Consider the following 20,536-nt stretch of genomic DNA (forward strand, 5'->3'; position numbering starts at 1 on the left):
ACTGCCATATGGAATGTTGACTGCTCTGTCCCAACTGCCATATGGAATGTTGACCACTCTGTTCCAACTGCTGTATGGAATGTTGACCGCTCTGTTCCAACTGCTGTATGGAATGTTGACCGCTCTGTTCCAACTGCTGTATGGAATGTTGACCACTCTGTTCCAACTGCTGTATGGAATGTTGACCACTCTGTTCCAACTGCCATATGGAATGTTGACTGCTCTGTCCCAACTGCCATATGGAATGTTGACCGCTCTGTTCCAACTGCAGTATGGAATGTTGACCACTCTGTTCCAACTGCAGTATGGAATGTTGACCGCTCTGTTCCAACTGCTGTATGGAATGTTGACCGCTCTGTTCCAACTGCCATATGGAATGTTGACCGCTTTGTCCCAACTGCCATATGGAATGTTGACCGCTCTGTTCCAACTGCCAAATAAAATGTTGACCGCTCTGTTCCAACTGCCAAATGGAATGTTGACCGCTCTGTTCCAACTGCCATATGGAATGTTGACCACTCTGTTCCAACTGCTGTATGGAATGTTGACCGCTCTGTTCCAACTGCCAAATGTAATGTTGACCGCTCTGTTCCAACTGCCAAATGGAATGTTGACCGCTCTGTTCCAACTGCCATATGGAATGTTGACCGCTCTGTTCCAACTGCCAAATTGAATGTTGACCGCTCTGTTCCAACTGCCAAATGGAATGTTGACCGCTCTGTTCCAACTGCCATATGGAATGTTGACCGCTCTGTTCCAACTGCCAAATGGAATGTTGACCGCTCTGTTCCAACTGCCGTATGGAATGTTGACCACTCTGATCCAACTGCTGTATGGAATGTTGACCACTCTGTTCCAACTGCTGTATGGAATGTTGACCGCTCTGTTCCAACTGCTGTATGGAATGTTGACCACTCTGTTCCAACTGCTGTATGGAATGTTGACCGCTCTGTTCCAACTGCCAAATGGAATGTTGACCGCTCTGTTCCAACTGCCAAATGGAATGTTGACCGCTCTGTTCCAACTGCCATATGGAATGTTGACCGCTCTGTTCCAACTGCCAAATGGAATGTTGACCGCTCTGTTCCAACTGCCATATGGAATGTTGACCGCTCTGTTCCAACTGCCAAATGGAATGTTGACTGCTCTGTTCCAACTGCCAAATGGAATGTTGACCGCTCTGTTCCAACTGCTGTATGGAATGTTGACCGCTCTGTTCCAACTGCCATATGGAATGTTGACCACTCTGTTCCAACTGCTGTATGGATTGTTGACCGCTCTGTTCCAACTGCCGTATGGAGTGTTGACCGCTCTGTTCCAACTGCCAAATGGAATGTTGACCGCTCTGTTCCAACTGCCAAATGGAATGTTGACCGCTCTGTTCCAACTGCCATATGGAATGTTGACCACTCTGTTCCAACTGCCAAATGGAATGTTGACCGCTCTGTTCCAACTGCCATATGGAATGTTGACCGCTCTGTTCCAACTGCCAAATGGAATGTTGACCGCTCTGTTCCAACTGCCATATGGAATGTTGACCACTCTGATCCAACTGCTGTATGGAATGTTGACCACTCTGTTCCAACTGCTGTATGGAATGTTGACCGCTCTGTTCCAACTGCTGTATGGAATGTTGACCACTCTGTCCCAACTGCCATATGAAATGTTGACTGCTCTGTCCCAACTGCCATATGGAATGTTGACCACTCTGTTCCAACTGCAGTATGGAATGTTGACCACTCTGTTCCAACTGCAGTATGGAATGTTGACCGCTCTGTTCCAACTGCTGTATGGAATGTTGACCGCTCTGTTCCAACTGCCATATGGAATGTTGACCACTCTGTTCCAACTGCTGTATGGAATGTTGACCGCTCTGTTCCAACTGCTGTATGGAATGTTGACCGCTCTGTTCCAACTGCTGTATGGAATGTTGACCACTCTGTTCCAACTGCTGTATGGAATGTTGACCACTCTGTTCCAACTGCCATATGGAATGTTGACTGCTCTGTCCCAACTGCCATATGGAATGTTGACCACTCTGTTCCAACTGCTGTATGGAATGTTGACCGCTCTGTTCCAACTGCTGTATGGAATGTTGACCGCTCTGTTCCAACTGCTGTATGGAATGTTGACCACTCTGTTCCAACTGCTGTATGGAATGTTGACCACTCTGTTCCAACTGCCATATGGAATGTTGACTGCTCTGTCCCAACTGCCATATGGAATGTTGACCGCTCTGTTCCAACTGCAGTATGGAATGTTGACCACTCTGTTCCAACTGCAGTATGGAATGTTGACCGCTCTGTTCCAACTGCTGTATGGAATGTTGACCGCTCTGTTCCAACTGCCATATGGAATGTTGACCGCTCTGTCCCAACTGCTGTATGGGATGTTGACCGCTCTGTTCCAACTGCAGTATGGAATGTTGACCGCTCTGTTCCAACTGCCATATGGAATGTTGACCGCTCTGTTCCAACTGCCATATGGAATGTTGACCGCTCTGTCTCAACTGCCATATGGAATGTTGACCACTCTGTTCCAACTGCCATATGGAATGTTGACCACTCTGTTCCAACTGCAGTATGGAATGTTGACCACTCTGTTCCAACTGCGATATGGAATGTTGACCGCTCTGTTCCAACTGCCGTATGGAATGTTGACCGCTCTGTTCCAACTGCCAAATGGAATGTTGACCGCTCTGTTCCAACTGCTGTATGGAATGTTGACCACTCTGTCCCAACTGCCATATGAAATGTTGACTGCTCTGTCCCAACTGCCATATGGAATGTTGACCGCTCTGTTCCAACTGCAGTATGGAATGTTGACCACTCTGTTCCAACTGCAGTATGGAATGTTGACCGCTCTGTTCCAACTGCTGTATGGAATGTTGACCGCTCTGTTCCAACTGCCATATGGAATGTTGACCACTCTGTTCCAACTGCTGTATGGAATGTTGACCGCTCTGTTCCAACTGCTGTATGGAATGTTGACCGCTCTGTTCCAACTGCTGTATGGAATGTTGACCACTCTGTTCCAACTGCCATATGGAATGTTGACCGCTCTGTTCCAACTGCCAAATGGAATGTTGACTGCTCTGTTCCAACTGCCAAATGGAATGTTGACCGCTCTGTTCCAACTGCTGTATGGAATGTTGACCGCTCTGTTCCAACTGCCATATGGAATGTTGACCACTCTGTTCCAACTGCTGTATGGAATGTTGACCGCTCTGTTCCAACTGCCGTATGGAGTGTTGACCGCTCTGTTCCAACTGCCAAATGGAATGTTGACCGCTCTGTTCCAACTGCCAAATGGAATGTTGACCGCTCTGTTCCAACTGCCATATGGAATGTTGACCACTCTGTTCCAACTGCCAAATGGAATGTTGACCGCTCTGTTCCAACTGCCATATGGAATGTTGACCGCTCTGTTCCAACTGCCAAATGGAATGTTGACCGCTCTGTTCCAACTGCCATATGGAATGTTGACCACTCTGATCCAACTGCTGTATGGAATGTTGACCACTCTGTTCCAACTGCTGTATGGAATGTTGACCGCTCTGTTCCAACTGCTGTATGGAATGTTGACCACTCTGTCCCAACTGCCATATGAAATGTTGACTGCTCTGTCCCAACTGCCATATGGAATGTTGACCACTCTGTTCCAACTGCAGTATGGAATGTTGACCACTCTGTTCCAACTGCAGTATGGAATGTTGACCGCTCTGTTCCAACTGCTGTATGGAATGTTGACCGCTCTGTTCCAACTGCCATATGGAATGTTGACCACTCTGTTCCAACTGCTGTATGGAATGTTGACCGCTCTGTTCCAACTGCTGTATGAATGTTGACCGCTCTGTTCCAACTGCTGTATGGAATGTTGACCACTCTGTTCCAACTGCTGTATGGAATGTTGACCACTCTGTTCCAACTGCCATATGGAATGTTGACTGCTCTGTCCCAACTGCCATATGGAATGTTGACCACTCTGTTCCAACTGCTGTATGGAATGTTGACCGCTCTGTTCCAACTGCTGTATGGAATGTTGACCGCTCTGTTCCAACTGCTGTATGGAATGTTGACCACTCTGTTCCAACTGCTGTATGGAATGTTGACCACTCTGTTCCAACTGCCATATGGAATGTTGACTGCTCTGTCCCAACTGCCATATGGAATGTTGACCGCTCTGTTCCAACTGCAGTATGGAATGTTGACCACTCTGTTCCAACTGCAGTATGGAATGTTGACCGCTCTGTTCCAACTGCTGTATGGAATGTTGACCGCTCTGTTCCAACTGCCATATGGAATGTTGACCGCTCTGTCCCAACTGCTGTATGGGATGTTGACCGCTCTGTTCCAACTGCAGTATGGAATGTTGACCGCTCTGTTCCAACTGCCATATGGAATGTTGACCGCTCTGTTCCAACTGCCATATGGAATGTTGACCGCTCTGTCTCAACTGCCATATGGAATGTTGACCACTCTGTTCCAACTGCCATATGGAATGTTGACCACTCTGTTCCAACTGCAGTATGGAATGTTGACCACTCTGTTCCAACTGCGATATGGAATGTTGACCGCTCTGTTCCAACTGCCGTATGGAATGTTGACCGCTCTGTTCCAACTGCCAAATGGAATGTTGACCGCTCTGTTCCAACTGCTGTATGGAATGTTGACCACTCTGTCCCAACTGCCATATGAAATGTTGACTGCTCTGTCCCAACTGCCATATGGAATGTTGACCGCTCTGTTCCAACTGCAGTATGGAATGTTGACCACTCTGTTCCAACTGCAGTATGGAATGTTGACCGCTCTGTTCCAACTGCTGTATGGAATGTTGACCGCTCTGTTCCAACTGCCATATGGAATGTTGACCACTCTGTTCCAACTGCTGTATGGAATGTTGACCGCTCTGTTCCAACTGCTGTATGGAATGTTGACCGCTCTGTTCCAACTGCTGTATGGAATGTTGACCACTCTGTTCCAACTGCTGTATGGAATGTTGACCACTCTGTTCCAACTGCCATATGGAATGTTGACTGCTCTGTCCCAACTGCCATATGGAATGTTGACCACTCTGTTCCAACTGCTGTATGGAATGTTGACCGCTCTGTTCCAACTGCTGTATGGAATGTTGACCGCTCTGTTCCAACTGCTGTATGGAATGTTGACCACTCTGTTCCAACTGCTGTATGGAATGTTGACCACTCTGTTCCAACTGCCATATGGAATGTTGACTGCTCTGTCCCAACTGCCATATGGAATGTTGACCCTCTGTTCCAACTGCAGTATGGAATGTTGACCACTCTGTTCCAACTGCAGTATGGAATGTTGACCGCTCTGTTCCTGCTGTATGGAATGTTGACTCTGTTCCAACTGCCATATGGAATGTTGACCGCTCTGTTCCAACTGCTGTATGGAATGTTGACCGCTCTGTTCCAACTGCAGTATGGAATGTTGACCGCTCTGTTCCAACTGCCATATGGAATGTTGACCGCTCTGTTCCAACTGCCATATGGAATGTTGACGTCTGTCTCAACTGCCATATGGAATGTTGACCACTCTGTTCCAACTGCCATATGGAATGTTGACCACTCTGTTCCAACTGCAGTATGGAATGTTGACCACTCTGTTCCAACTGCCATATGGAATGTTGACCGCTCTGTTCCAACTGCCGTATGGAATGTTGACCGCTCTGTTCCAACTGCCAGTAATGTTGAATGTTGACCATATGGAATGTTGACTCTGTTCCAACTGCCATATGGAATGTTGACCGCTCTGTTCCAACTGCCAGTATGGAATGTTGACCGCTCTGTTCCAACTGCATATGGAATGTTGACCACTCTGTTCCAACTGCAGTATGGAATGTTGACCTGTTCCAACTGCCAGTATGGAATGTTGACCGCTCTGTTCCAACTGCAGTATGGAATGTTGACCGCTCTGTTCCAACTGGCATATGGAATGTTGACATATGGAATGTTGACCGCTCTGTTCCAACTGCCATATGGAATGTTGACTGCTCTGTTCCAACTGCCAAATGGAATGGACCGCTCTGTTCCAACTGGCATATGGAATGTTGACCACTCTGTCCCAACTGCCAAATGGAATGTTGACCGCTCTGTTCCAACTGCCATATGGAATGTTGACCGCTGTCCCAACTCTGTTCCAACTGCAGTAGGGAATGTTGACCGCTCTGTTCCAACTGCAGTATGGAATGTTGACCGCTCTGTTCCAACTGCAGTATGGAATGTTGACCGCTCTGTCCCAACTGCAGTATGGAATGTTGACTGCTGCGTGTGTGAAGCATTATTCCAACCAATGTTTTAGCTGGAACTGAAATGCCTACCTCCATATTTAGCTACTGAAATTAAAATACAATTACTGCACACATTATGTTAATTATGTTAATTGCTTAAAAGCTTTAAGGGAAAATATAATTGTCAAATTCAGGTGCAAAATCATTTTGGAATCATCTAGTTAGTCATGATGGAAACACCAACAGCATTCAGGGGACCAGAAGAAAATGTGCACTACAATAAACAGTGCAGATAGCAAACACAGACAAAACATTTTCATTAGAGGCCAACACACACGGCAAGCTACCAGATATCATTCATTAAACAACCAGTATTTAATTGTACTGCATTTTAACAGCAGTGAAATGATGTAAGGGTATCCTGTATTGCTGTATATGTTTATCATACATGCTAGTAGCCTAGAGCATTTCTCCTTTACCAAGATAATACATCCAGCTGCCAGGCATATCAAGAAGCTGATTAAACAGCATGATCATTACACAGGTGCACCTTGTGCTGGGGACAATAAAAGACCACTCTAAAATGTGCAGTTTGGTCACACAAACGCAATGGCCACAAATGTCTCAAGTTTTGAGGGAGCGTGCAACTGGTGTGCCGACTGCAGGAATGTCCACCAGAGCTGATGCCAGAGAAATGAATGTTCATTTCTCTACCATAAGCCACCTCCTCCAACGTCGTTTTAGAGAATTTGGCAGTATGTCCAACCAGCCTCTACCGCGGACCACATGTATCCACGCCAGCCCAGGACCTGCACAGCCTGCTTCTTCACCTGCTGGATCGTCTGAGACCAGCCACCCAGACAGCTGATGAAACTGAGAATTTCTGTCTGTACTAATGCTGCTCTAATATCTCTATTGCTGGACATACCATTCTTAGTATATCTTGAGTAAAGTCTTCCAGTTTACATACATATAATTTCATCTTGATTCCTGCTACTGTGCTATTTGGGTGTTAATCTGATTCGACATTCCTGATTCATTTTTGTTTTGTGTACTTTAAAAAATAAAAATAAATAACATTTAAATTATTGTTGTACTTGTTTGAAATTTTAATCACAGACATTAAAACCAGATTTTACTGCATTGTTAGAAGCTAATGACCCGTTCTGGTCATTACTAAGGCAGTTCATTCTATTCTGAAGCATCAGGTCATTACTAAGGCAGTTCCTTCTGTTCTGAAGCATCAGGTCATTGTGTCATTACTAAGGCAGTTCCTTCTGTTCTGAAGTATCAGGTCATTGTGTCATTACTAAGGCAGTTCCTTCTGTTCTGAAGCATCAGGTCATTACTAAGGCAGTTCGTTCTGTTCTGAAGCATCAGGTCATTACTAAGGCAGTTCATTCTGTTCTGAAGCATCAGGTCATTGTGTCATTACTAAGGCAGTTTGCTCTGTCCTGCAGCATCAGGTCATTACTAAGGCAGTTCATTCTATTCTGCAGCATCAGGTCATTACTAAGGCAGTTCATTCTGTTCTGCAGCATCAGGTCATTACTAAGGCAGTTCCTTCTATTCTGCAGCATCAGGTCATTACTAAGGCAGTTCATTCTGTTCTGCAGCATCAGGTCATTACTAAGGCAGTTCCTTCTATTCTGCAGCATCAGGTCATTACTAAGGCAGTTCGTTCTGTTCTGCAGCATCAGGTCATTACTAAGGCAGTTCGTTCTGTTCTGCAGCATCAGGTCATTACTAAGGCAGTTCATTCTGTTCTGCAGCATCAGGTCATTACTAAGGCAGTTCGTTCTGTTCTGCAGCATCAGGTCATTACTAAGGCAGTTCGTTCTGTTCTGCAGCATCAGGTCATTACTAAGGCAGTTCATTCTATTCTGAAGCATCAGGCCATTACTAAGGCAGTTCATTCTATTCTGAAGCATCAGGCCATTACTAAGGCAGTTTGTTCTGTTCTGAAGCATCAGGTCATTACTAAGGCAGTTCGTTCTGTTCTGAAGCATCAGGTCATTGTGTCATTACTAAGGCAGTTTGCTCTGTTCTGCAGCATCAGGTCATTACTAAGGCAGTTTGTTCTGTTCTGAAGCATCAGGCCATTACTAAGGCAGTTCGTTCTGTTCTGAAGCATCAGGTCATTACTAAGGCAGTGAGCTTCATCAGAGGCACAACATATTGTGATACTATGTCAGTGTGTACTGTGGCAAAGTAGGAATAAGTCTTCAGCAATTATAGCAATTTTTCTTTATTTTTATTTTTTTCATCAGGTGAAGAAAAAAAACTTTTTTTGTTCTGTATAATAAAATATGTTAACTTTATTCATTTTCTGAAGAAAAACAATAACAAGACAGAAATACATTTCTCCCCCTCTTTGTAAACCTGGAGAGATTTGCTGCATTGCTGCACAGGAAGCAAGTGCAACTGAGGCAGAGTGTGAGGGAGGGAGTGGGGAAGGAAGGAAGGAAAGAAGGAAGGAAATAAGGAAGGAAGGAAGGAAGGAAGGAAGGAAGGAAAGAAAGAAGGAAGGAAGCAAGGAAAGAAGGAAGGAAGGAAGGAAGGAAGGAAGGAAGGAAGGAAGGAAGGAAGGAAGGAAGGAAGGAAGGAAGGAAGGAAGGAAGGAAGGAAGGAAGGAAGGAAGGAAGGAAGGAAGGAAGGAAGGGGAGGGGCTTTCTCCGGGGTGAAATTTTCCCTAGGTACATAATCTAGAATCAGCGTCCCCTCTCCCAGTCCTAACCTTAACCATTAACGGGGGAAATGCTCAATTGACCCAAGATCAGCGTCTAGGGGCAAATTCAATGTAGGAAGGTAAGGGCGGTGGAGGTGGAGGTGGAAGGGGTGAAAGAGGAGAAAGTGGCAGACAGGATGACAATGGCATATAATATAAGGCCAGCAACATAGAAACATGTTTTGAGTGTTGTAGAGCAGAGCTAGCCTGATGCCAGATCTGTCTGTTCTGTTTTGAGCGCTGTAGAGCAGAGCTAGCCTGATGCCAGATCTATCTGTTCTGTTTTGAGCGCTGTAGAGCAGAGCTAGCCTGATGCCAGATCTGTCTGTTCTGTTTTGAGCGCTGTAGAGCAGAGCTAGCCTGATGCCAGATCTGTCTTGTGATGTTTTGGCAAACTGGCGTGACAACGATGAGTGACGGTATGGTAAGATATCACCAACAGATCTGGGACCCAGACTAGAGCAGGGCTGAAGTGATGTGACCCAGTGAGAACAAGATGTTGATGTCTTTTCAATCAAAAATACATATTTTTTAAAACATATTTTTACCAAAAATGACATATTTTCAACCAGAAATATGTATTTTTGACGTCTTTTCAAACAAAAGGACATTTTGTCAACGTCTTGTGCTCACTGGGGGCGCAGTAGGAGGGTCTTGTGGGCGGTGGAGAGAGCAGGTAGACTGGTGAGCGACCTCATAGGGCATAACCTCCCAGGTCAGGGGTCAAAGGTCATCCAAAGGTCACTCAGAGGTCACTCTCTCCGTAGAGTGCGGTGGAGAAGGACATGTAGTCCAGGGCGCCGGGGACGGCGTCGGTGCCGGAGTAGGGCGCCATGCGGGCGATGCAGTACTCTGCCTGATCAGGAGGCAACTCACGACGAAGCTCATCAGCCATGATGAAGTTCTGGTGTAGGAAGAGAGAAGAAGGGAAGAATAGTTTCGTTTAGTAAATAAGGATTTAATGTTTGATGTTTACGTCTGTATTCACTGTATAGCCCTGCCAGATGACTGTAGTTCTGCTGTTGACTGTATAGCCCTGCCAGATGACTGTAGTTCTGCTGTTGACTGTATAGCCCTGCCAGATGACTGTTGTTCTGCTGTTGACTGTATAGCCCTGCCAGATGCTTTTTGATCTGCTGTTGACTGTATAGCCCTGTCAGATTACTGTAGATCTGCTGTTGACTGTATAGCCCTGCCAGATGACTGTAGTTCTGCTGTTGACTGTATAGCCCTGCCAGATGACTGTAGTTCTGCTGTTGACTGTATAGCCCTGCCAGATGATTGTAGTTCTGCTGTTGACTGTATAGCCCTGCCAGATGACTGTAGTTCTGCTGTTGACTGTATAGCCCTGCCAGATGACTGTAGTTCTGCTGTTGACTGTATAGCCCTGCCAGATGATTGTAGTTCTGCTGTTGACTGTATAGCCCTGCCAGATGCTTGTAGTTCTGCTGTTGACTGTATAGCCCTGCCAGATGGCTGTAGTTCTGCTGTTGACTCTATAGCCCTGCCAGATGATTGTAGTTCTGCTGTTGACTCTATAGCCCTGCCAGATGACTGTAGATCTGCTGTTGACTCTATAGCCCTGCCAGATGATTGTAGTTCTGTTTTCTATCCACATTGGATAAAAATTGAGGTCATAGTATTTCCCATTGGTTTTCTATTGGAAGCCCTATTTAATAGGAATCTGGTTGCAGTTCCTATGGCTTCCACTAGATGGCAACATTCTTTAGAAATTGGTTGATGTTTTTCTTTTGAGAAATGAAGAAGTACGGCTATTCTTTGTGAGTGTCACTCCAGATGGATTCTACTGTTTGGTGTGCATGAACTGGAACGCCCCTTACGTTGTTTTTATCCGGTATTGAACACAGTATACTCCGTCTTCAATTTTATCGATTATTTACGTTTTAGGATACCTTAGGTTGGATTAGGAACTTTGTTATCTGAGGTTGGATTAGGAACGTTTATACATGAGGTTGGATTAGGAACGTTGATACCTGAGGTTGGATTAGGAACGTTGATACCTGAGGTTGGATTAGGAACGTTGTTACCTGAGGTTGGATTAGGAACGTTGTTACCTGAGGTTGGATTAGGAACGTTGATACCTGAGGTTGGATTAGGAACGTTGTTACCTGAGGTTGGATTAGGAACGTTGATACCTGAGGTTGGATTAGGAACGTTGGTACCTGAGGTTGGATTAGGAACGTTGTTACCTGAGGTTGGATTAGGAACGTTGTTTGAAATGTTTGGACCAAGTTTGCAGGTAATTTATTAGATCCTTTGTAGTCATGTTGGGCGAGTTGGAACCGGTGTATTTATGAATCAAACGCGCCAAATAAATGGACATTTTGGGGATATAAAGAAGGACATCATCGAACAAAAGGACCATTTGTGATGTTTCTGGGACATTTTGGAGTGCCAACAGAAGAAGATCTTCAAAGGTAAGGCATTTATTATATTGTTATTTCTGACTTTTGTGTCGCCACCTGCCTGGTTGAAAATGATTTTAATGTGTTTGTATGCGGGGCGCTGTCGTCAGATAATCGCATGGTCTGCTTTCGCCGTAAAGCCTTTTTGAAATCTGACACTGCGGCTGGATTAACAAGATGTTAAGGTTTATTTTTTATATATTGCAGGTATATTTTACAGTTAAATTGAATATTGATATTTCCGTAGTTATAATTCGGCGCTCTGCTATTTCACTGGATGTTGTCAAATTGATCCCGCTAACAGGATTGGCGCGGGAAGGGATCACTAACAGGTTAACTGATTGATTAACTGATTAATTTATTGATTGACTGATTGATTAACTGATTGATTGACTGAATAACTGATTGATTAACTGATTGACTGATTAATTGATTAACTGATTGATTGACTGATTGATTAACTGATTGATTAACCGATTAACTGATTAACTGATTGTTTAACTGATTGATTAACTGATTGATTGATTGACTGATTGGTTGATTAACTGATTGATTTGATTGCTTGCTAGCTTGATTAATTGAATAATTGCTAAATGTATATGATTACCTTGTCCCCAGCCAGGACCTTGAAGGAGGCCATGACCTGGTCAGCGGTGTCAGTATCGGCCGTCTCTCGGGACATGAAATCAATAAAGGCCTGGAACGTGACCACGCCCACCCGGTTGGGATCCACGATGCTCATGATGCGAGAGAACTCCGCTTCACCCTATTGGACAGGAACCATAAACACTATCACCAAGGAGACCATCACCAGAGCAACAAGCAAATACACTGCAAGCATCACATCACATACTGCAGTTAGCAGATGGAGCTTTCACATAAAGGTGATATATAGACTGTGTTCCAAATGGCATACCAGTCCCTATAATATAGTGGACTGCTTTTAACCAGGTCTCAGGCTATGACGTAAACAAACTATACTTTTTAGACTGTAAATGAGAGACAAGACGTATTTTCTCGTTAAGAGATCAATCTGATCGTGATTGGTGGACCGTTTTTGTTTTCAAATGAATGTGGACTGATCTTGAAGAGACAAGTGAACATTTGTTGCCTTTCCACAAATGGCTACAAGGCAGACAGACACATATGGATACATTTATAGGTTCATAGGCACACATAGGAGGGTACTTGACAGAGGGCGAGATGGAACGGGTGGTTTGGCTTTACCATGTTGTAACCGAGGGAGATAAGGCAGGTTTTGAAGTCTTCCGATTCCATCATCCCTGTTTTCTTCTACAGGTACCAGCCAGGGACAAACAGTACGAAGGACGAACAGATTGAAAGGTAGAAGAGGAAATATGGGGGAGGATAAAGTAGGGGAGGGATGTCACAGGTACCCAGGTGGACATTAAGATGGGGGTGGACAGAAGAAGAAGAAGAATTGAGGTAGAGGGGGATAGAGGTGGGTACAGGGAATAAATTGAGGTAGAGGGGGATAGAGGTGGGTACAGGGAATAAATTGAGGTAGAAGGGGGATAGAGGTGGGTACAGGGAATAAATTGAGGTAGAAGGGGGATGGAGGTGGGTACAGGGAATAAATTGAGGTAGAAGGGGATAGAGGTGGGTACAGGGAATAAATTGAGGTAGAAGGGGGATAGAGGTGGGTACAGGGAATAAATTGAGGTAGAAGGGGGATAGAGGTGGGTACAGGAAATTAATTGAGGTAGAAGGGGGATAGAGGTGGGTACAGGGAATAAATTGAGGTAGAAGGGGGATGGAGGTGGGTACAGGGAATAAATTGAGGTAGAAGGGGGATAGAGGTGGGTACAGGGAATAAATTGAGGTAGAAGGGGGATAGAGGTGGGTACAGGGAATAAATTGAGGTAGAGGGGGATAGAGGTGGGTACAGGGAATAAATTGAGGTAGAAGGGGGATAGAGGTGGGTACAGGGAATACATTGAGGTAGAGGGGGATAGAGGTGGGTACAGGGAATAAATTGAGGTAGAAGGGGGATAGAGGTGGGTACAGGAAATTAATTGAGGTAGAAGGGGGATAGAGGTGGGTACAGGGAATAAATTGAGGTAGAAGGGGGATGGAGGTGGGTACAGGGAATACATTGAGGTAGAAGGGGGATAGAGGTGGGTACAGGGAATAAATTGAGGTAGAAGGGGGATAGAGGTGGGTACAGGGAATAAATTGAGGTAGAAGGGGGATAGAGGTGGGTACAGGGAATAAATTGAGGTAGAGGGGGGATGGAAGGGAATAAAAGGTACAAAACAAAGAGAACAAAATGACATCGTTAACCTCAGGCCCCTGCAGTGTGGAGTTGTGTTCAGTACCTGTGCATCGTTGGCGATATCGAAGCCCAGACTGATCAGGCAGGCCTTGAACTCCTCAGCCCCCAGAGTGCCCGAGTGGTCCTGGGGTGTCAGGTGTGGTAGGGGGCCGGGTGTGAAGGGTCAGATGTGCCAGGTGTGAAGAGCCAGGTAGGAGCCCAGGCCAGGTGTGCCAGGTGTGAAACGCCAGGTACAGGGCAAGGCCAGGTATACCAGGTGTGAAGGGCCATGTGGAGGTGTGCCAGGTATCAGGTAAAGCCACAGTTCATGCAGCACAGCACACATGGAACAAGTGTGTCAGGGGGGTGTCAGAGGGGTTGTCAGGGGGTGTCAGAGGGGTTGTTAGGGGGTGTCAGAGGGGTTGTCAGGGGGTGTCAGAGGGGTTGTCAGAGGGGTGTCAGAGGGGTTGTTAGAGGGGTGTCAGTGAAAGGGTTGGGTGAAGTAGACAGGAGGGGTAGGGTAGATAGGAGAGGGTAGGGGTGTATCATGCAGAAAGAGATGTGGGGTGTTGGATTGACAAGGGGTTGGATATAGGGGTGGATGGATGATAAGGGTTTGGGGATAGGGGTGGATGGATGATAAGGGTTTGGGGATAGGGGTGGATGGATGATAGGGGTGGATGGATGATAAGGGGTTGGGGATAGGGGTGGATGGATAGATGATAAGGGGTTGGGGATAGGGGTGGATGGATGATAAGGGGTTGGGTATAGGGGTGGATGGATAGATGATAAGGGGTTGGGGATAGGGGTGGATGGATGATAGGGGTGGATGAATGATAAGGGGTTGGGGATAGGGGTGGATGGATGATAAGGGGTGGATGGATGATAAGGGGTTGGGGATAGGGGTGGATGGATAGATGATAAGGGGTTGGGGATAGGGGTGGATGGATAGATGATAAGGGGTTGGGGATAGGGGTGGATGGATGATAAGGGGTTGGGGATAGGGGTGGATGGATGATAAGGGTTTGGGGATAGGGGTGGATGGATGGATGATAAGGGGTTGGGGATAAGGGTGGATGGATGGATGGATGATAAGGGGTTGGGGATAGGGGTGGATGGATGGATGATAAGGGGTTGGGGATAAGGGTGGATGGATGGATGATAAGGGTTTGGGGATAGGGGTGGATGGATGATAAGGGGTTGGGGATAAGGGTGGATGGATGGTTGATAAGGGTTTGGGGATAGGGGTGGATGGATGATAAGGGGTTGGGGATAGGGGTGGATGGATGGATGATACGGGTGGATGGATGATAAGGGGTTGGGGATAGGGGTGGATGGATGATAAGGGGTTGGGGATAGGGGTGGATGGATGATAAGGGGTTGGGGATAGGGGTGGATGGATGATAAGGGGTTGGGGATAGGGGTGGATGGATGATAAGGGGTTGGGGATAGGGGAGTACGGTTGATAAGGGGTTGGAGATAGGGGAGTACGGTTGATAAGGGGTTGGGGATAGGGGTGGATGGATGATAAGGGGTTGGGGATAGGGGTGGATGGATGATAAGGGGTTGGGGATAGGGGTGGATGGATGATAAGGGGTTGGGGATAGGGGAGTAGGGTTGATAAGGGGTTGGAGATAGGGGAGTACGGTTGATAAGGGGTTGGGGATAGGGGTGGATGGATGATAAGGGGTTGGGGATAGGGGAGTACGGTTGATAAGAGGTTGGGGCCGTGCACAAGAAGAGACAGAGAACACAACACACGTTAGGACCTGAGGTGCTGAGGCTGTGACACAGTGCTGTGTTTGGTCCAGTGACAGGACATTCATTCAGAGGTAGTTCGTTCGGCACAGTGTGACAGGCAAACATTTGAGTCCCGGGCTTTGGGTTACGGTGTGCGACAGGCATATATGTCCCTCATACATCATGTAACACAGTGGTTCCCAAAGTCAAGTGGTGAACATTTAGGGTTTTGCCCCTCGGAACTGATTCAGAAATTCAAAGCTTGATTATTTGAATCAGCTGCGTTGTGCTGGGTAGGGGGGAGGAGGGCGGGGGGCGAGGTTGTGAAACCCTGGTATGAAACATATTTTTCCCCTTAGTCTGAGACATGACTGTAAAACCTTGTAAGGCCATAGGGACACACTCTACAGCCACATGTCTCTGGGGGAAAAGTTGTCCCTACATATCTGCCTCCAACAGACTCCAATAAACCTCACGAACTCATAACCGCCCTAAAAAAAACAAACAAAAAACTATTTTTAATTCAACACTGCCTCATCGCGAGCGGAAAGACGTGACAGACACTAGAACGATTTCCCTTCCATAGTTATTTAACTTAGGTTATTACTGACGGATTAACAATAGCGTGGCGACGGAAGAATGCATGAGGTCATGGAGAAATGTAACGGTGGAGTCTATAAAGGCTCAGTTGGGGATACGGAGGAGTGTGTAGGTGGAGTGTGTAGGTGGGGTGTGTAGGTGGAGTCTATAAAGGCTCAGTTGGGGATACGGAGGAGTGTGTAGGTGGAGTCTATAAAGGCTCAGTTGGGGATACGGAGGAGTGTGTAGGTGGAGTGTGTAGGTGGGGTGTGTAGGTGGAGTCTATAAAGGCTCAGTTGGGGATATGGAGGAGTGTGTAGGTGGAGTCAATAAAGGCTCGGTTGGGGATACGGTGGAGTGTGTAGGAGGAGTCTATAAAGGCTTGGTTGGGGATACGGTGGAGTGTGTAGGAGGAGTCTATAAAGGCTTGGTTGGGGATACGGGGGAGTGTGTAGGAGGAGTGTGTAGGAGGAGTGTGTAGGTGGAGTCTATAAAGGCTCAGTTGGGGATACGGAGGGGTGTGTAGGTGGAGTCTATAAAGGCTTGCTTGGGGATACGGTGGAGTGTGTAGGAGGAGTCTATAAAGGCTTGGTTGGGGATACGGTGGAGTGTGTAGGAGGAGTCTATAAAGGCTTGGTTGGGGATACGGGGGAGTGTGTAGGAGGAGTGTGTAGGAGGAGTGTGTAGGTGGAGTCTATAAAGGCTCGGTTGGGGATACGGAGGAGTGTGTAGGTGGAATCCATCTATAAAGGCTCGGTTGGGGATACGGCGGAGTGTGTAGGTGGAGTGTGTAGGTGGGGTGTGTAGGTGGAGTGTGTAGGTGGAGTCCATCTATAAAGGCTCGGTTGGGGATACGGAGGAGTGTGTAGGTGGAGTGTGTAGGTGGGGTGTGTAGGTGGAGTGTGTAGGTGGGGTGTGTAGGTGGAGTGTGTAGGTGGAGTGTGTAGGTGGAGTCCATCTATAAAGGCTCGGTTGGGGATACGGAGGAGTGTGTAGGAGGAGTCTATAAAGGCTCGGTTGGGGATACGGGGGAGTGTGTAGGTGGGGCTCGGTTTAAAACGGTCTAACCCCCCCCACAGCACCTCTTCATCCCTGAAACGGTCAAACCCCCCCCCACCTGTACGGTCTCTTCTCTGTGAAACTGACCCTGTCGAAGTGGTTGAAGGAGGTTCTGAACTCGTTCATCTGGTCCTGGCTGATGCCCTTGGCGTCCCGCGTCAGAATCTGGTTCTCGATCTCGTTGATGGTTCTGGCGATGGTGGTCAGGAGCTGCTCCCAGCCCACACGGATATGCTGCGGGGGGGATCAGACCCAAGATAGTCATCGTAAGGTCACACATTCAAAAACGTATTGTGAGGGTTCTGCGGTTCTCAATAAGAATTGTACCCGATCTCGATATCGTTTGCGTTCTTACCTCCATGGTGTAATTGGTGTGCTTGTTGTCGAAGATGAGAGCTTCCTGAATCAGTTGGTGGTCTCCCTCCAATTGGTCGATCTTTGGCTTGTAGTTGACAATGTTCTTCTCGTATTGGCGGAGGTGGGTCAGCTGATCCTCCAGGGTTCCGTGCATCTCGATGGAGATACGACCAATCTCCTGCAGAGAGAGAAACATGGAGGAGGAGGAGGAGGAGGAGGAGGGGCTTCAGCAAAACCAACTGGACAGAATGTTTGAGTTAAATCATTCTGCCGAGTATAAAACCATCCCCAGGAGAGGAAGGGTTAAACCCCAACTGGACAGAATAGAGACTAGAGAACAGAGACTGTTTGAATTGGTTGGTGAAAAACAGGCATGAGAACAAAGAACCAAAACTGCTCTCACCTCTAACCCAGACCCGACCTCACCTCTAAACCAGCACCTCTCTCTGAGAACCCTGACTACGAAGTGACACTCTTTTTCATGGCGGTCCGTGGGGCCGGACGGTAGGGGCTGGTAATATGAGTTGTGGATTGTACACCCAGGATGCCAGTATTGTAGTCAAGTCACTAAACCACAAGTCCAAGTCCAGTAACAAGTCCCAAGCATTCAGTCCAAGTCCAGTCACAAGTCCCAAGCATTCTGAGTCCAAGTCCAGTCACAAGTCCCAAGCATTCAGTCCAAGTCCAGTCACAAGTCCCAAGCATTCAGTCCAAGTCCAGTCACAAGTCCCAAGCATTCAGTCCAAGTCCAGTCACAAGTCCCAAGCATTCTGAGTCCAAGTCCAGTCACAAGTCCCAAGCATTCTGAGTCCAAGTCCAGTCACAAGTCCCAAGTCCAGTTCTACAGGACATTACAGTGCAGTGTTCTGATATTGATAGCAATACCCCCAAAGGAACCTATGGAGCCAGTAAGTTCAATACTAATGGTCATTTCTGCTCTGCCTGGACTTTGGACCATGGAAATAGAATGAATAGAACATTCTGGTTCTCTACTCTGGGTCACCTCCATCTTGTTTTCGATACAAGGCCCTGATGACGTTGTCATGGTTGGATTAGGGTTAGGGTAAAGGTTAGAGGTCGGGGGTTGGTCTAGGATAAGTGTGTGGATTGACCTCCATCTTGGTCTGGATCCAGGGCCCGATGACGTTGGCTTGGTTGGATAGGGTTAGGGTAAAGGTTAGAGGTCAGGGGTTGGTCTAGGATAAGTGTGTGGACTGACCTCCATCTTGGTCTGGATCCAGGGCCTGATGACGTTGGCTTGGTTGGGTTAGGGTTAGAGTAAAGGTTAGAGGTCAGGGGTTGGTCTAGGATAAGTGTGTGGACTGACCTCCATCTTGGTCTGGATCCAGGGCCTGATGACGTTGGCTTGGTTGGGTTAGGGTTAGGGTAAATGTTAGAGGTCAGGGGTTGGTCTAGGATAAGTGTGTGGACTGACCTCCATCTTGGTCTGGATCCAGGGCCTGATGACGTTGGCTTGGTTGGGTTAGGGTAAAGGTTAGAGGTCAGGGGTTGGTCTAGGATAAGTGTGTGGACTGACCTCCATCTTGGTCTGGATCCAGGGCCTGATGACGTTGGCTTGGTTGGGTTAGGGTTAGAGTAAAGGTTAGAGGTCAGGGGTTGGTCTAGGATAAGTGTGTGGACTGACCTCCATCTTGGTCTGGATCCAGGGCCTGATGACGTTGGCTTGGTTGGGTTAGGGTTAGAGTAAAGGTTAGAGGTCAGGGGTTGGTCTAGGATAAGTGTGTGGACTGACCTCCATCTTGGTCTGGATCCAGGGCCTGATGACGTTGGCTTGGTTGGGTTAGGGTTAGGGTAAATGTTAGAGGTCAGGGGTTGGTCTAGGATAAGTGTGTGGACTGACCTCCATCTTGGTCTGGATCCAGGGCCTGATGACGTTGGCTTGGTTGGGTTAGGGTAAAGGTTAGAGGTCAGGGGTTGGTCTAGGATAAGTGTGTGGACTGACCTCCATCTTGGTCTGGATCCAGGGCCCGATGACGTTGGCTTGGTTGGGTTAGGGTAAAGGTTAGAGGTCAGGGGTTGGTCTAGGATAAGTGTGTGGATTGACCTCCATCTTGGTCTGGATCCAGGGCCCGATGACGTTGGCTTGGTTGGGTTAGGGTTAGAGTAAAGGTTAGAGGTCAGGGGTTGGTCTAGGATAAGTGTGTGGACTGACCTCCATCTTGGTCTGGATCCAGGGCCCGATGACGTTGGCATGGTTGGGTTAGGGTTAGGGTAAAGGTTAGAGGTCAGGGGTTGGTCTAGGATAAGTGTGTGGACTGACCTCCATCTTGGTCTGGATCCAGGGCCCGATGACGTTGGCTTGGTTGGGTTAGGGTTAGGGTAAAGGTTAGAGGTCAGGGGTTGGTCTAGGATAAGTGTGTGGATTGACCTCCATCTTGGTCTGGATCCAGGGCCCGATGACGTTGGCTTGGTTGGGTTAGGGTTAGAGTAAAGGTTAGAGGTCAGGGGTTGGTCTAGGATAAGTGTGTGGACTGACCTCCATCTTGGTCTGGATCCAGGGCCCGATGACGTTGGCTTGGTTGGGGTAGGGTTAGGGTAAAGGTTAGAGGTCAGGGGTTGGTCTAGGATAAGTGTGTGGACTGACCTCCATCTTGGTCTGGATCCAGGGCCCGATGACGTTGGCTTGGTTGGCGAACTGCCTGCGGAGACGCTCGTTGTTCTGCTGCCGGGCGTGCTCTTCGATCAGAGCCTGGTCCCTCTGGGGAACCAGCTGTCTCACCTGGGGAATGACAGACAATGGGACAAACACGTAGTTAGACCCACGAGGGCTTGTTTTATCCCTCTGCTATCTAAGTACCTTGGTCACCTGATGAGGTTTAACCCCTTGGACACTAGATGATAATAAGAAGGTAGTGCAGGAATCCTCCAACCAGGATATCTGGAGAACCTGGGAATTTTGCAACTCGTGTACCTTGTCCCATTTGGCGTTGATGTCCTGAGGGTTGATGGTGGTGTAAGGGTTGGTACCAGCCATGTTCACATGATAAGTGGCCACTATCTTGGCGATCTCATTGTGAATGCCCAGGATGGCACCGCGTTCCTTATCCGCATCAGGGAGAGTGGCTTTAAACTGCTCGTGGGCTGTACTGAGACCCTGTG

At 47.4% G+C, this 20,536-nt stretch overlaps 2 protein-coding genes across 4 annotated transcripts in view; both read right to left on the reverse strand.

Moving 5' to 3' along the window:
• The window catches only part of LOC124001333 (deubiquitinase DESI2-like), a 1,147,470-nt gene that overhangs the window by 902,784 nt on the left and 224,150 nt on the right, over positions 1–20,536 (reverse strand). The window lies entirely within an intron of this gene.
• LOC124001322 (alpha-actinin-1) overlaps positions 8,835–20,536 on the reverse strand; it is a 115,121-nt gene continuing 103,419 nt past the window's right edge. The window contains exons 16-23 of one of the 3 annotated variants that reach the window (XM_046308027.1): positions 20,349–20,531; positions 20,022–20,156; positions 17,415–17,594; positions 17,147–17,293; positions 13,746–13,826; positions 12,634–12,699; positions 12,014–12,172; positions 8,835–9,884 (exon numbers count right to left, since the gene is read on the reverse strand). In XM_046308027.1, the coding sequence (XP_046163983.1) occupies positions 9,726–9,884; positions 12,014–12,172; positions 12,634–12,699; positions 13,746–13,826; positions 17,147–17,293; positions 17,415–17,594; positions 20,022–20,156; positions 20,349–20,531 (1,110 nt within the window). In that variant the 3' untranslated portion in view covers positions 8,835–9,725. The remainder of the gene's footprint in view (positions 9,885–12,013; positions 12,173–12,633; positions 12,700–13,745; positions 13,827–17,146; positions 17,294–17,414; positions 17,595–20,021; positions 20,157–20,348; positions 20,532–20,536) is intronic. The other 2 variants (XM_046308025.1, XM_046308026.1) reach the window with 2 other exon arrangements.

This window comes from Oncorhynchus gorbuscha, linkage group LG17 (assembly GCF_021184085.1).
Source record: "Oncorhynchus gorbuscha isolate QuinsamMale2020 ecotype Even-year linkage group LG17, OgorEven_v1.0, whole genome shotgun sequence".
Taxonomy (NCBI): Eukaryota; Metazoa; Chordata; class Actinopteri; order Salmoniformes; family Salmonidae; genus Oncorhynchus; species Oncorhynchus gorbuscha.